Here is a 14578-nt window from a genome sequence, read left to right on the forward strand (position 1 = left end):
CGAGCACGCTGCATACTCGCGCTCGTGCCCGTCATGGAAAAAAGAAAAAAAAATCGTGACGATAAAAGTTAAAGAGAATATTTCATTTAAAGAAGCGCGCAGGCGGGTTTCCTACCTGCCCAAGAGCAGCTTTGCCGATGTGGCGTGTCAGGGGGCAGCGCCACAACGGCCTCCGGCGACTGTCCGACCCACACCCAGTGAGGCGGCAGTGACGCCTCCCGCCCCCCCGGTGGCTGCAGCTAGTGCTGCTACGCCAGCCCAGCCGAAGGGGCCATCTACCTTAGAGCAGGTGGCCTCAAAGGTCTCTTCCACAGGGACGAGGCCTTCTTCTCGAACGCAGCGCTCGCAAGAGCGCTTGCCCAGCACCTCTTCCGAGGCGATGGACACAACCAGCCAGACGGCGCCGCTAGCGCCTAAGGAGCGGCGAGATTCTCGCAATAGCTCCCAAAAAGAAAAGCACCGCATCTTGGCGCCCTCAAAGGGCTCCGTGAGGTAACTCGTCTTTCTTAAACACACAGCACATAAACCACATTCAACATGGATACACAAATAATACACTGGAATGTCAGAGGTCTGCTGCATAATCTTGATGATATCAAAGAACTCCTATACAAGTATACTCCAAAAGTGCTGTGTGTTCAGGAAACACACCTCAAACATACGCAAACTAATTTTCTCCGACAGTACGCTATTTTTCGTAAAGACCGTGATGACACTGTCGTGTCGTCCGGGGGTGTGGCCATTATAGTTGCAAAAAGTGTTGCTTGCCGGGAATTAAGACTTCGTACGCCCCTAGAGGCAGTTGCTGTCCGAGGAGTGTTGTTTAACAAACTAGTCACGATTAGTTCCATATACATTCCTCCAAATTACCAACTTCACAAAACAGAATTTCAAAACTATATAGATGAACTTCCGGCACCTTACATAGTTGTCGGCGACTTCAACGCACATAACACTCTGTGGGGAGACTCTCGTTGCGATGCGAGAGGTCGCCTAATTGAAAATTTTCTCTCCTACTCAGGAGCATGTATAATTAACAAGAAAGAGCCGACGTACTATAGTGTTGCACATAACACGTACTCATCAATAGACTTAAGTATAGTATCGAGTACACTAATTCCGTATATTGAGTGGATTGTTCTGAAGAACTGCTTTGGGAGTGACCACTTTCCAATTATTTTAAACCTAACCAAGCAGGATGGATGCTCGCCACATTTTCCGCAATGGAACATGAACTCAGCCAACTGGGAACTGTTCCAAGAGCTGACGCATTTAGGCGCAGATAACATTGCTGGTTTTAATATAGACGACGCTGTGGCATATCTAACAGGTTTTATTATTGACGCTGCAACTAAATGTATCAAGCAAACTAACGGTTTGGCAAGTAAACGTCGCATCCCATGGTGGAACGACGAATGTCGGAAAGCACGGAAAAATCAAAATAAGGCCTGGAGATTGCTTCGAAATTGTCCAACCGCCGAAAACCTTATTAATTTCAAACAAGTCAAGTCACAAGGCCGGAGAACACGTCGACGAGCAAAGAGAGAAAGCTGGGATAGGTACATCTCTAGTATAAATTCGTACACTGATGAAACCAGAGTATGGAATAGGGTAAATAAGTTAATAGGCCGGGAGTCACATCCCCTACCGTTAGTAAGTAGCCAAGGTGATAGCCTGGAAAATCAGGCGGATTGTCTAGGCGATTACTTTCAATATATCTCCAGTGCATCGCACTATACAGAAACATTTTTAAGACACAAAGAACGTGAGGAGCGGCATCCCATAAACCGCAAAGGCTCATCGAGTGATGCTTACAATTGTCCATTTACTTTGGCGGAACTTAAGGCCTCTCTGGCTTCTTGCAACCACTCGGCGCCAGGTGGCGATCGTATCATGTACGAAATGATTAGACACCTACACCCTGAAGCTCTGGAAACACTTCTCTCTCTTTTTAATACCATGTGGGCGGCGGGGTATATCCCATCGTCCTGGAAAGAAGCTATAGTAATTCCCATACTTAAACAAGGGAAAGATCCTGCCTTAGCCAGCAGCTACAGGCCAATAGCGCTAACAAGCTGTCTGTGCAAAGCTTTTGAAAAAATGGTAAACCGGCGATTAATCAGCTTCCTAGAGAGCAACAATAAACTAGACCCCCTTCAATGCGGTTTCCGAGAGGGAAGGTCGACAGTAGACCACCTTGTCCGCATTGAGGCAAACATTAGAGATGCCTTCATTCATAAACAGTTTTTACTTTCAGTGTTTCTGGACTTAGAGAAAGCGTACGACACGACGTGGCGATATGGGATCCTCCGCGATCTTTCCGCGTTGGGCGTCTGTGGGAACATGTTGAACACGATCGAAAGCTATCTGTCTAACCGCACTTTTTGCGTAAAGGTTGGTAAAGTCTTATCCAAATCATTCATCCAAGAAACTGGTGTTCCGCAAGGGGGAGTACTTAGTTGCACACTGTTTATTGTTAAAATGAACAGCCTACATACAGTCGTTCCACGGGCAATGTTTTATTCCGTGTATGTTGACGATGTACAAGTAAGTTTCAAATCTTGCAATATTGCTGTCTGCGAACGACAAGTGCAGCTTGGGATAAACAAATTTTCCAAATGGGCGGATGAGAACGGCTTCAAAATAAACACCCAAAAATGTACCTGCGTACTCTTCTCAAACAAGAGGGGGGTAGCACCACTGCCTAGTATTATGATCAAGGGAGACCACCTCTCTGTGAGCAGCCAACATAAATTCCTGGGAATCACTTTAGATTCAAAGCTCACGTTTATTCCCCATATTCAAAATCTGAAAATAAAATGTTTGAAAACAATGAACCTTCTCAAGCTTCTGTCACGCACAACATGGGGTAGTGATCGAAAGTGTCTTTTGAACTTATATAACAGTCTTGTCCGCTCCCGCCTTGATTACGGATCAATAATTTATAATTCTGCAACACCAAGTGCATTAAAAATCCTAGACCCCGTCCACCATTTGGGTATCCGTCTCACGACGGGCGCTTTCAGAACCAGTCCAATCCAGAGCCTCTACGTAGAGTCAAATCAGTGGGCACTTGATCTACAACGGTCATATAGCAGTTTCACATATTTCCTGAGAGTACAAGCGAACATTGAACATCCTTGTTATCCAACCACACACGATACCGCCGCGGCTACGCTCTTCCATAACCGGCCTGCAATGAGGAAGCCGTTTGCTTTGCGTGTGAGGAACCTAATTGAGGAAATGGGTGTTCCCCTCCTTGAACATTGTCCTATGACTCAAGCGAAACTGTTACCGCCTTGGCAGTGGCAGATCATAGACTGTGATTTGTCATTTGTAGATTTCGGGAAACATGCGCCAGAGGCACATATTAAAATGCATCTTTTAGAACTCCAGTATAAGTACTCTTGCACTGAGTTTTACACGGATGCTTCCAAGTCGGATGCAGGGGTTTCTTACGCAGCCACCGGCCCATCTTTTTCAGAATCCGGCGCGCTGCACCCGGAAACTAGTATATTTACGGCAGAAGCCCATGCACTATTGTCGACAGTGAAGCATATAATGAAATCAAAACTTCGAAAAACAGTCATATATACAGAGTCTCTAAGCGTCGTAAAAGCCCTGAATTCACTCTCTAAACACAAGAATCCTATACTTGTTGAGCTCTACTCCGCTCTCTGCAGAGCATACATATCTAACCAGCATATCATTATATGCTGGGTACCTGGCCATAGAGGTATTGAGGGAAATGTTCTAGCAGACCAAATGGCCAGATCAATTACATCGCAAGCTACTCTTACCGCTGCGGTCCCTGCTACTGACCTGAAGCCTCTCTTACGAAGAAAACTACGGAACCACTGGCAACGCCTGTGGGACGGGGAAACAAATAATAAGCTCCACGTGATAAAACCACAGTTAGGATTCTGGCCCTCTGTAGCAAAATCACGCCGAACAGATGTCTTATTCTGTCGTCTCAGAATAGGACACACGTTTGGCACCCACACTTTTCTACTCACAGGAAGTGACCCTCCAACCTGTGGTAGATGCGGGGAGAGGCTTACCGTCTTCCACGTCCTCCTGGAGTGCCGGAAAGCCGAAGCGGAGAGAAAGAAACATTTTCCTCTTGCATACCGTTACCACATTCCTCTTCACCCGGCTATGTTTCTTGGCAGAGAGCCCCTTTTTAATATTAAGGCAGTCCTCAATTTCTTAAATGACGTTGTCCTACATGTTATAAGCCCATTACATTCGTAGAGCATCCTCGTTCCAGAGGATGCCGCTACGATAATTGTGTTGCATAGCACATGCCTCCAGACCCTTGCGTTTCAAGGGCTCTAAGGAGGCAGTAGTGCTCCAGCCAATCTTATAACCTTCTATATTTTTACACATCGTATCATCCTTTTTATATGCATCTAAATTTTCGTAGTACAAGTCATACGTCATCGCCATAATTTTATCATACAGATTTTACGCACTTTAGAGCGTATATTTTAAGGCCTCTTTACAGCCACCTCACACCAATTTCATAGCAATCATAATTACACCGCAAACTCATTACCACAGACATGGCGCTCTTTGGCCACACCTGGCCCTTGCGCCCTAAACCTCCACACATCATCAAGGTGTCAACATGATAGATGATGACGCCATACCTGCGCCCTTGCCGCCTTGACACCATCAAAGCTTTGAAAACACGTGTCTCAGATTTACCAGTCCTAATAGCTGAAGTGTACTTAGATTTAGATGCACGTTAAAGAACCCCAGGTGGTCCTAATCTCCGGAGTCCTCCATTGCGGCATGCCTCACGAATAGAAATTGGTTTTGGCAAGTTAAACCCCATAATTTACTCAACTTTAATTTTTAATTGACGGATGGCGGGGAAAGGTTCTACTTTAGCGTCTACTGCTTATGGCGCGGTCGCGTGGGCCCCAAGGTGAGTTCACATGGTCATGAAAGTGAGGCTGAAATGCCCTGCCAAAACAATGAGCCTCGACATCAATTATGGTCGTGAAATCGAAGTGCTACTACATCTCGCGGGGCAAAACACTACTTGATGAAAATTACGCATCCAATACGACATCAACAGAAACACTCGAAAAAGTACAGACAATGTAGTTAGAATACCAAATGTCTAGTCACAGGTTGTTTTCTTTGGTCCACGAATACTTATGAGTAATAAACCGTGCAGGCTTTCTGAAGTTTGCTCGTGGCTTGCGTGCTGATATATGCTGAGTCGTATTGCCGTATTTTATACTGTAATTGCGTTGCAGCTCTCTTATGCGTAGCTATAACAAGTAATATGCCATATGCATGGTATGAGCCTTATAACTTTATAAATTTGGTCTGTAACGTTGTTTTCTGAGTGCCCTTTTCACGAAATGTTATGTTCTAGCTATGTGTTCAGTGACGGAAGAAAAGTAAGGATAGAGGTCGCACGCGTGCTGTGTTACTGAATATTGTTGTGTTGTTTTTGTGAATTATTTCAATGTATTGTTGACTGTATCTTAACTCCGAAATAACAGGTGTGTGTTCGTACTATGCGCACATGCATATGTGACTTAGTTCAAGATATGGGTGAACACTTTGCTATGAATTCAACCAGTGTAATGTGTGCCGTTAGAGAATCAAACGTATAAATACAGATGGGTGTAGTCAAGTTACATTGTCATGTTAGGACATGCAATCTTGGGGTCAGTATTATCACGTACACAAGCTTAATTTTCTACGGTCGTATGCTCAGTATATGCGATGTGAGGTCAGCCGGCGTAGAAGAACAGTAGACGACTTGGCGCAACATGTCCCGAATGACAGACGGATATTTTTTTTTCACCGGGAAGTAGGCCCCGCGAAATGTAGATTGCGCTGATGTGGCTCCACAAGGAGGAAAAGAACTGGGAGGCTTACCAGCAAGTATGCGGCCTATAGGGTGGGCAACACAGCAAGAAAGAAGGTCAAGCAGAAAGTCAGAGAGGCTGAAATTATCTCATGGGTGGTGGCAATGGAAAAGAAACCTGCCATGAGTAACTACTTAGGAGGAAAAAACGAAATCAGGAAAAAAACCATTTATGCTAACTCAAAGGGAAGGTAGGTTACTTTTCGAAGCGAGATCGGGATGCCTTAGAACACGCACCTATAAAGCGAGATATAAGAAGGGAGAAGAAGCATGTGCTCGCTGCGGTAAAGCTAGGGAAACGACGGAGCATGTTTTATTAGAAGGTTAAGACGTCTACCCAGCGGTCGATTTAGGCACCACTGGCCTCCTTGAAGCCTTTGGGTCCAGCGGGAGCAGTGGGAAAGCAAACATGTCCGCAATAGGCACTAGTAAGAGGTGATTGGAGGATTGGTGGAAGAAAAGCAGGGAAACGAAAAAAGACGGAGACGTACAATAGCACAGTTCGCCATAGGGGATCAGAACATTTGGGCGTGGTAGTTCATAGTGTTTTTTTTCTCATTGTTTAACCTAGATTGGACATTAGGCGGTATAATAGCAAGAGCTTGGTGGCGCAACCCACCGCCCCGTTCCAAAGGGGACGCTCATAACATCCATCCATCCAGCCGCCATTGAAGGCCGTATGGGCTTCTACGGCACCTTCGCTACCCTGGGTGCATATACCTTGCGGGTCGTATCTTGAAAGCAATCTGCGATGGACACAGAGTGCGAGTGCTCATCGATTCGCATGCACTGTTTTGATCGTTTAGTTGGCGTTGAAGCCAGAGGCAGCATGAAGGTCCATTCGCTCGCTCGCTGCTGTTGCGTTTTCTCACGTCAACGATTTGAAGGCGAAATTGCGCGGCCGTCGAGTTAGACGTGTTGAGAGAGAGAGAGAGAGAGCAAGGGCAGGAAACGCAGGGAGGTCAACCATACGAGCATCCTGTTGGCGCGCGTCATATCATGCTTAGGTAGTAGGCGAATGTTTACGAGGTTACAGAGCCGATAAAACTACTATCCTTACTTCACTCAGCGATCTACTATTTTCCTATCGCCATCGATGCTGCTGATTTCGGGCGAAAGTGCGACTTTTTTTAAAGCAGAGTTAGCGAAGCTTTTGCACTCTTTCAATGCTTAGAAACTATTATAAAGAGCGCAATAAAGATACACCACAAAACATTGTTTCCCACAGTTTACTTGCACAAGTAATGCAGTCGATGGAACTACAAACAAATGAAAGAAGGTGACCACAGTTTGACCACGTGACTGCTTTTTCATCCGCGCGTGACGCGGCGCCCAAGAGATGATATCCCGAGGGCGAATCTAGATAAGCCAATGAAAGCAGTAAAACCCTTCGCAGGCGCGCCTATGGCTGAATTTTGTTTTTTGGATACACTTAACTCATCCATTCGAGGTATTCGCCAGAGGTCGCGAAGAACCCAAATTTTGACAAGCTCGGGACTACCTGCAAAACTCCACTGGTTGCGGGATTTCGGATATGGTCCATTATGGGGGTGAAATAAAAACTTAGGCTTCGGCGTTGCGCTGCACACTTTGAGGTCTCGGCCGGGGCCGCCGTATTTCGATGAGGGCGAAAGGTCCCCGCGCTTGCGCACGTAGAGTTGAGGGCACGGTAAGTAGCTCCATGTGGTCCAGATTATTCAAGGAGCCTCCTACCATGGCATTCTTCACAATCATATCATGGTTTTGGCACGTAAGACTCCCTAATTTATTAATTTTTTTACAGGGAAACTAGAATTCGTTTTTTTTTTTCTGACACCAAGTGCAAGGAGCATGGGTGCGCACGGTGGTAATAGTAGTAATTAAAATAAACGACCGCGGAAATAACAATGATGCGCTTATTTATATTTCTGGCGAGAAAGAACGATACTATTGTCAGCCATGGTGAGTTCCCGTTGTATATGAAAAAGTGTCAATATTTGAGCAGAATTCAAATCTAGCAAAGGGCGCCAAACTGAGCACAAATGAGAAAGGGACAGAAAACGGCGGCTTTGTCCGTCTCCTTCCTTTACTGCGTTTTATTTTCTGCCAATGACACTGCCATGCCAATGACCTTGCCGATTAGGCAAATTTCAGTTGTTCGAAAAAGCGTTAGATAAAGGCTTAAGGCAATATCACACAAGAACCTTTCACTTTATTTCCCAACTAGCTGCTCGGTGTAACGCCACCATTATTAAATCTGGGGGTCCTGCCCCTCAATCTACTTATCTCCATGGTTTAGAATTGATTGAAATATTACGAAAGGCCCAAATATTACGAACTGCTTTCAACCGTTCATGAGCTTACGTGACTGTTTGTTTGCTGAACTATGTATTTGTGACACATTCCACGAGAGAGTGAAACTCTATGTGTCTTTGCGGGCGACAGTTGTGAAGATGTCTAATAGTTTCATAGAATGTGTTTCATGGCGATTTGACCCGTTTCACAATCTTCCTCATTTACTCACTTTATTAACCTTTCACCTTTTCTAATATTGTGCCAATACCGCCCTAAAACCCTCTTTTGTTCGCCAACTATAAGTTGACCTATTTGTGGAAATGTTCTCAGGTTGCTTTGAAGTGTTGTGATTTTTTCATAATGAAAAAAGCGCTAGTCAAACGCACACTTTGCAAGAACACTAGTCAAAGCGCTCCTGTGTTTTTGCTACGTCTCCATTTTTAGTAGCGCTTTTTTTCAATCACGAACGCTTACCTTCACGACCAACTCACAGTCGTTCTAAAAACTGTGATGTGTGTTCCGTCAGACCTTCAAAATACGTAAGCGGAGTTTTAGTTCTGGCACAACGTTGATATGGTACGCGGTACCGATGCTTTCACGTGCTGAAATTGTTCCTAATGTGATGTCGCTCTTTGCATTCTCCATATTCTCACCTTTACTCCCTTTATATTGAGTACAGTGAACTTGTAAGAGTATTGTTTGTTGTGCTGAGAGAGAAAAGTGGCAATTTGCAAGGCCAATAGTCTCAACAACTCTCGCATGTGTTTGTCAAGAAATAATGCACAATTTGAAAAGTGAAAAAACTTACCTTCGATTTTTTACAGCTGGTACCAAGGTCAGAGTTACACTGCAAGAATGAAAAAAATAATACTGGTATGGATATAAATAGAGGCTACCTACCTGAACTATACGTCATATTTAAGCTAACGGTAAAAATCTTTGCGTATTATCTCTTATTGTAACGACATAAGCACCAGCGCTAGATGCAGACTACTATTTTCTGGAGAACACCAGGAAGGAAATAGTATTCACTCGGCTCTCTTCAAGCAGTAGGCGTTATGAAGATCTTGTGCCGCTTTCTTTGCATCAACCGTCTCTAACTTGGTTGTCCCACCATGGGGGCCATTGCCTCCTGCTCTTTCTTGGCATCGAAGAGGCCGCCCGACGAGGGCCCCACCACTGCCATACGGCAGACCTGCTCTTTCAATTAAGCCAGCGGACTCTTCGTTCTCAACCTGTCATAACGTGTAACCCTTGCCTCCAGTAAACAGAGCTCCCGACAAATGGTGACCCAGGACATTTACGTGTTCTTTCGAGCACTAGCAATGGATGACGCTGCCCATACTCGTGCTGACAGAGACGACGCCGCGATTACGTCTCCTGTAATCGCCACAGAGCTTGTTTCTAAGCGTTTGGCCCAAGAATCCCCGAGTTTCGTTTATGCATCTAGAGGTCCGTTTTAAACTCCGGCGCATCACTTCACAGACAGTAAAGTACCTGCACGTCGGCGCCGCGCTTTCCTCTGACATCGCCGATGCCATAGACGACTTGCTAGTGGGTACGCCTTAGGCCACAGCATACGACGACCTGAAGCACACGGTCCTGCTGCGCCTCGAGCCATCGTAAGACAGTAGGCTCCAACAGCTCCTCTACGGGGAACTCGGCGCCCAACGACCGCCACAACTCCTACACCGGTTGCGTCAGTTGCTAGGTGAGCATTCCGTAAACGAGAGCCGGCTTCCAATTTTGCGCTAGCTGCTCTTGCAACGTCTCCCACAGTCCGCACGCATGCTACTGGGGGGTTCCGACGACGCGGACCTTGATCGGCTAGCTGCACGCGATGACCGCATATGTAACTGCTCGTCTGCGGCACAGTTACCTATTGCCGCTGCGAGAGTCTCAGAGTCAGGAGACCAACTCTCGCACCTGGACAAACAGTCGACTGCCTTACCAGTGCACTATCGAAGCTGACGACAGTTGGGAGCTATGGCGACTAACTTTCGCACAACCGTTCGCCTTCTCAATCTCGTAGCGCCCCTAATGACTCGCCGTGGCAGTTATGCTGGTAGCCCGTCGCTTTCGCGAGCAAGGAAGTCGCTGAACCCAACCCTCTTCATGGAGGGGAAGCGCACCGGCCAGTCGCTAACCGTGGCATGCGACATCGGCCATCGCACAGGCCCGCTATTCCCCGCAGTCGACCGCATCGCCAGCACCTGCCTCCTCGTCGACACCGGAGCTGAGCTGTCTATAGTTTACGCCGCGGCCTTAGATCGCCAACGCGGCAAGTTCACACCCACGCTCCACGCAGAGAACAACGCTGCCGTCGCGCGATATGGGCTCCGGTCAAGAACGCTTGACATCGGACTCAGGCACTTGCACAGGTTGGTGTTTGTGACCGCTGACGCCAGCTTTGCCATACTGGGAGCAGACATCCTCAGCCATTTCAACCTAGATGTGAGTGTTAGCGATCGGCGCCTAAAGGTTAACTTCATATCCCTCGATGTACTTTGCCTCCAGTCCAACCTCACCTCATATGGTATCCATATATTTAGGCCGCTCTCAATGTACGACAACACACTTGCTGAGTACCCACTACTCACGATGTGCTGAAACGATGCGCAGCTTGGGAAACACCATATCATATCATATCATAAAATCATATCCCCACAACCGGCCCACCTGTTGCCTGCCCGGCCAAGGAGGCCTACTGAACGGAGGTTGGAAGTCGCCCGCAGTAGTTCGAACACATGCTTCAGCTCGGCGTTATTCGACCTTTTTCCAGCAATTGGTCTTCACCTCTCCATCTAGTTTCAAAGCAGGGCAGCGGCGACTGGCAGCCTTGTGGTAATTACCGAGCTTTGTATGCCATCACTGCTACGGATAATTATCCCCTTCCCCACATATATACTTCCGGCGCTCATCTCGCAGGCACCAAAATATACACCAAGATTGATTTAACGAGCGCGTACCACCAAATTCTCGTAGCACCTAGCGACGCTCCGAAGACTGCAATCACTACGTAATTTGGGATATTTGTGTTTTGGTTCGTATGCTTTACGGTTTCAAGAATGCGGCGTAAACTTTCCAAGGTACATGGTTCAAATTTTTGTTGCAAGTCGCAAAGACGAAGTGCACAAAGAGCACGTTTTCCTTCTATTTAAACGACTGGTTGAACAGGGGCTAGTACTAAAGCCCAAGAAATGCATTTTCGGAGTTGAAGCCCTGGATTTTCTCGGCCATTTCATTTCACCCCAAGGTATCAAGCCACTGGAATCACGGGTGCGGGCAATCGAGGACTTCCCCTCTCCAATCTCCTCCAGAAATTTGCGCGAGTTTCTGGGGCTTTAAGTTTGACAGACGCTTCATGCCATCCTGTGCGCAAGTTCTTTAGTCGCTTATCGACATGCTGCGCCACAACTCCAAAAACAAACGCCTACCTCCCACTGGTCGTCAGAGCATGAACGCTCCTTCCAGGATGCGAGAACGCGTTTGGCGACTGTAGCGTTGTTGATTCATCTGATGACCGATCGCGAACTCTCCTTATGGGATTCATAATGGGAATAGCGTGATAAAGACGACGGCGGAGTCAAAGGACACACAGGACGAGCGCGGTCCTGTGTCCTTTCACTCCGTCGTCGTCTTGATCGTGCTGTTCCCATTACGAATCTATACCAACTTGCCCAACTTTTCACTTTAATACTCCTTGTGGGAGACTCATAGACCACGGCAATAGTCGCAGTACTGCAGCAGCATTGTCGAATAGATTGGAGGCCGCTGGGCTTCTTCTCCAAGCATCTCAGACCTACAGAAGCTTTCTACAGCACTTTTGGGAGGGAGACAATAGCCATCCATTGCACTTTCAAGCATTTCCGTTTTTTCTTGAAGGCTGTAGCTTTTACATTCTGACCAACCATAAGCCGTCAACCTGCGTTTTCAAGAACAAAAGTTCCTCGTTCTCAGTTAGTGAGCTACGGCAACTTTCCTTTAAATCCGAATTTTCTATGGACATGCGCCATACCTCTGGGACCGAAAATCAGGCAGCTACACAAGAACGCTGGTCACGTGTGACATATCGCAGGCAGCTCCTCGCCAGTTCGTTCCCCATTCGATTGACTGCATGGGCTAAGCCATCCCAGCATCAGAACGACACAAAGGCTTATCATGGACTGATTCGACTGGCCAGGGATAAAAAAGACGTTCGAAGCTGGGCGAGAAGCTGCAAAGGCTGCGAAGCCGTGAGAGTGACCCGCATACGCGTTCGGCAGTACAGTCGTTTCAACCACCAGAGAGCCGTTTCGACCAGGCGCATGTATACTCGGTGGGGCCTCTTCCCCCCTGCCAAGGTTTCAGGTACCTCCTTACGTGCGTGGACCGGTACTCAAGGTGGCCTGAGGCGACGCTTCTGCAAGACATCATGGCCGAAACTGTGGCGCAAGCATTCTTTACTAGTTGGGCGTCGTGGTACGGTAGCCCTTCGCGCATAACTAATGACCGAGGCCGAGAATTCCAAAGCTCACTTTTTTTCTGCCCTGGCGGGACTGTTCCACACGCGCCTTCATAACACCACCGCTAATCACCCACAGAGCAACGGTATGGTCGAGCGTCACCACCGAAAACTTAAGGCGTCATTGACAACCAAGCTCGACAGACAGCACTCTGTGGTAAGGCTACTTGTAGTATTACTGGGGCTGCAAGAAACAATCAAGGATGACCTCAGCGTAAGCGCAGCCGAAACGATCCATGGGTCAGCAATCCACGTTCCAGGCCAGTTTGTCGGCACGCAGCAACGCACTCCTCCAGCGGACCCGCAGCCCTTATCGATGCTACATTCCTTTCTCGACCAGCTTCGCACTATACCCGCACGTATGGGGGGGCATAGGCAAGCCTGTGTTAGGCACAGCCTGGCAGCCTGTGTTTCACAACAATCCACGCAACCACGCACGTCTGACTTGGTCAAGCCACCATTGACTCCTCACCATTGACTCCTTTCTATGAAGGCCGTTTTCGCGTGGTTTCGCATTCAGAGAAAACCCTGAAGGTGGGCTTTCGCGGCAAAGGAAAGGCGGTGTCGTGCGATCGCGTGAAGCCAGCCTATGTCGAACATTAACTCCTCACTCCTTCCGCCATTCTCACGTAAGCTTTCTGCTTTCTAGACGGGGAGCCCTTGTAGTGACCGTCCCTGAATTTGTTGTCCTTGGCATCGGTACAATTTCCCCGTGCTCTTCCTTGAACCGGAGAGGCTGCCCGACTGTGGCGCCACCAATTCCACTGAGCAAACCTGATTTTGCTTTTTCATAACGCCTTCGAATCTTCATTCTCAACCTGTTAAAACGTGGATTCCTTGCCTCCACCAAACCGAGCTCCGAACATCTTTCCTACCAATAAATTGGTTGTACTGCAATTAAAGTTTCTCTCACTGCGTCAGGCTCTGTTTATTGCGATTGCGCGGGTGACGTGTTTCTGCAAGGCACTCTTCTGCACAACGTATTCTTATACCAAGGATGGCCACTGCAATTCCTTCGTGTTCGAGGAGCACCCACTAAACACTGAGTGTTGAATGGTATTTCAGCGACCTTTAGGCTCAGATATCAAACAGAGTATATTTGCTCGCGGGATTCTAAAGAGTGTGCAACTAGTAGATAAATGAAGAAACTTAAGTTTGATGATGATAGATCTTATAAGAATCAATATAACAGGTGGGTACCCGACGTCTTTTATGATACGCAGAAACTCAATCTAACCCATTGAGAAAGACAAAAGAGTATAAATTCCCAGCTTCTTCCTGACGAAATCTTCATGACGGCACAGGTGCTTGGTGAGCTTCGTACGCAAAGCGTATTCTTGGTTAGAGTTCTTCCGCTCATAATGCAAGCACATTTCATTTGTTCAGATCCTTCAGATGTGCCCCACAATTGGTTTGGTCCATTCTAAACATACTCTTTGCCGCAGCAGATATCTAAACATATTTTGCACTTCAATCCTCACAGGCGGCCTTTCCCGCCAGCGGAAAGTATTGTTGCCGAGACGTAGTGTGGGGGCGGCACTCGCCCCATGGCTCATTACGCTACCTGCAAACCCCGGACGTTTACGCTACGGGATGACCAGCCTAACATTCTTGGCTCCAAGAACCCTACCACCATGCTGTATGGGCACATATTGACGCAAAATGCCTAGACTTGTACATTTATTCGTGCATGCTTTTCGGGAAAACGTCAGACAAAAAAACTAATAAACATGCAGTTATATTGTGAGCAAGAAGTTGAGCACGTTCAGCAGACTATGTAGCACCTGCAACTGGCTGATAAATGCTCAGTCAGATGGACAGAATGGGACCTTAGCAAAGAAAAATATTGGCAACAATGGCACAGTGTTGGTTCGAGGGATCAAATCAGCAGATGTGTCGGCCTACGT

At 47.2% G+C, this 14578-nt stretch overlaps 1 protein-coding gene across 1 annotated transcript in view; it reads right to left on the bottom strand.

Moving 5' to 3' along the window:
* The window catches only part of LOC126543527 (uncharacterized), a 49893-nt gene that overhangs the window by 15549 nt on the left and 19766 nt on the right, over positions 1-14578 (bottom strand). The window contains exon 4 of the mRNA XM_050190640.2: positions 8976-9014. Coding sequence (XP_050046597.2) covers positions 8976-9014 — 39 coding nt within the window. The remainder of the gene's footprint in view (positions 1-8975; positions 9015-14578) is intronic.

Source organism: Dermacentor andersoni, chromosome 10, assembly GCF_023375885.2.
Source record: "Dermacentor andersoni chromosome 10, qqDerAnde1_hic_scaffold, whole genome shotgun sequence".
Lineage (NCBI taxonomy): Eukaryota > Metazoa > Arthropoda > Arachnida > Ixodida > Ixodidae > Dermacentor > Dermacentor andersoni.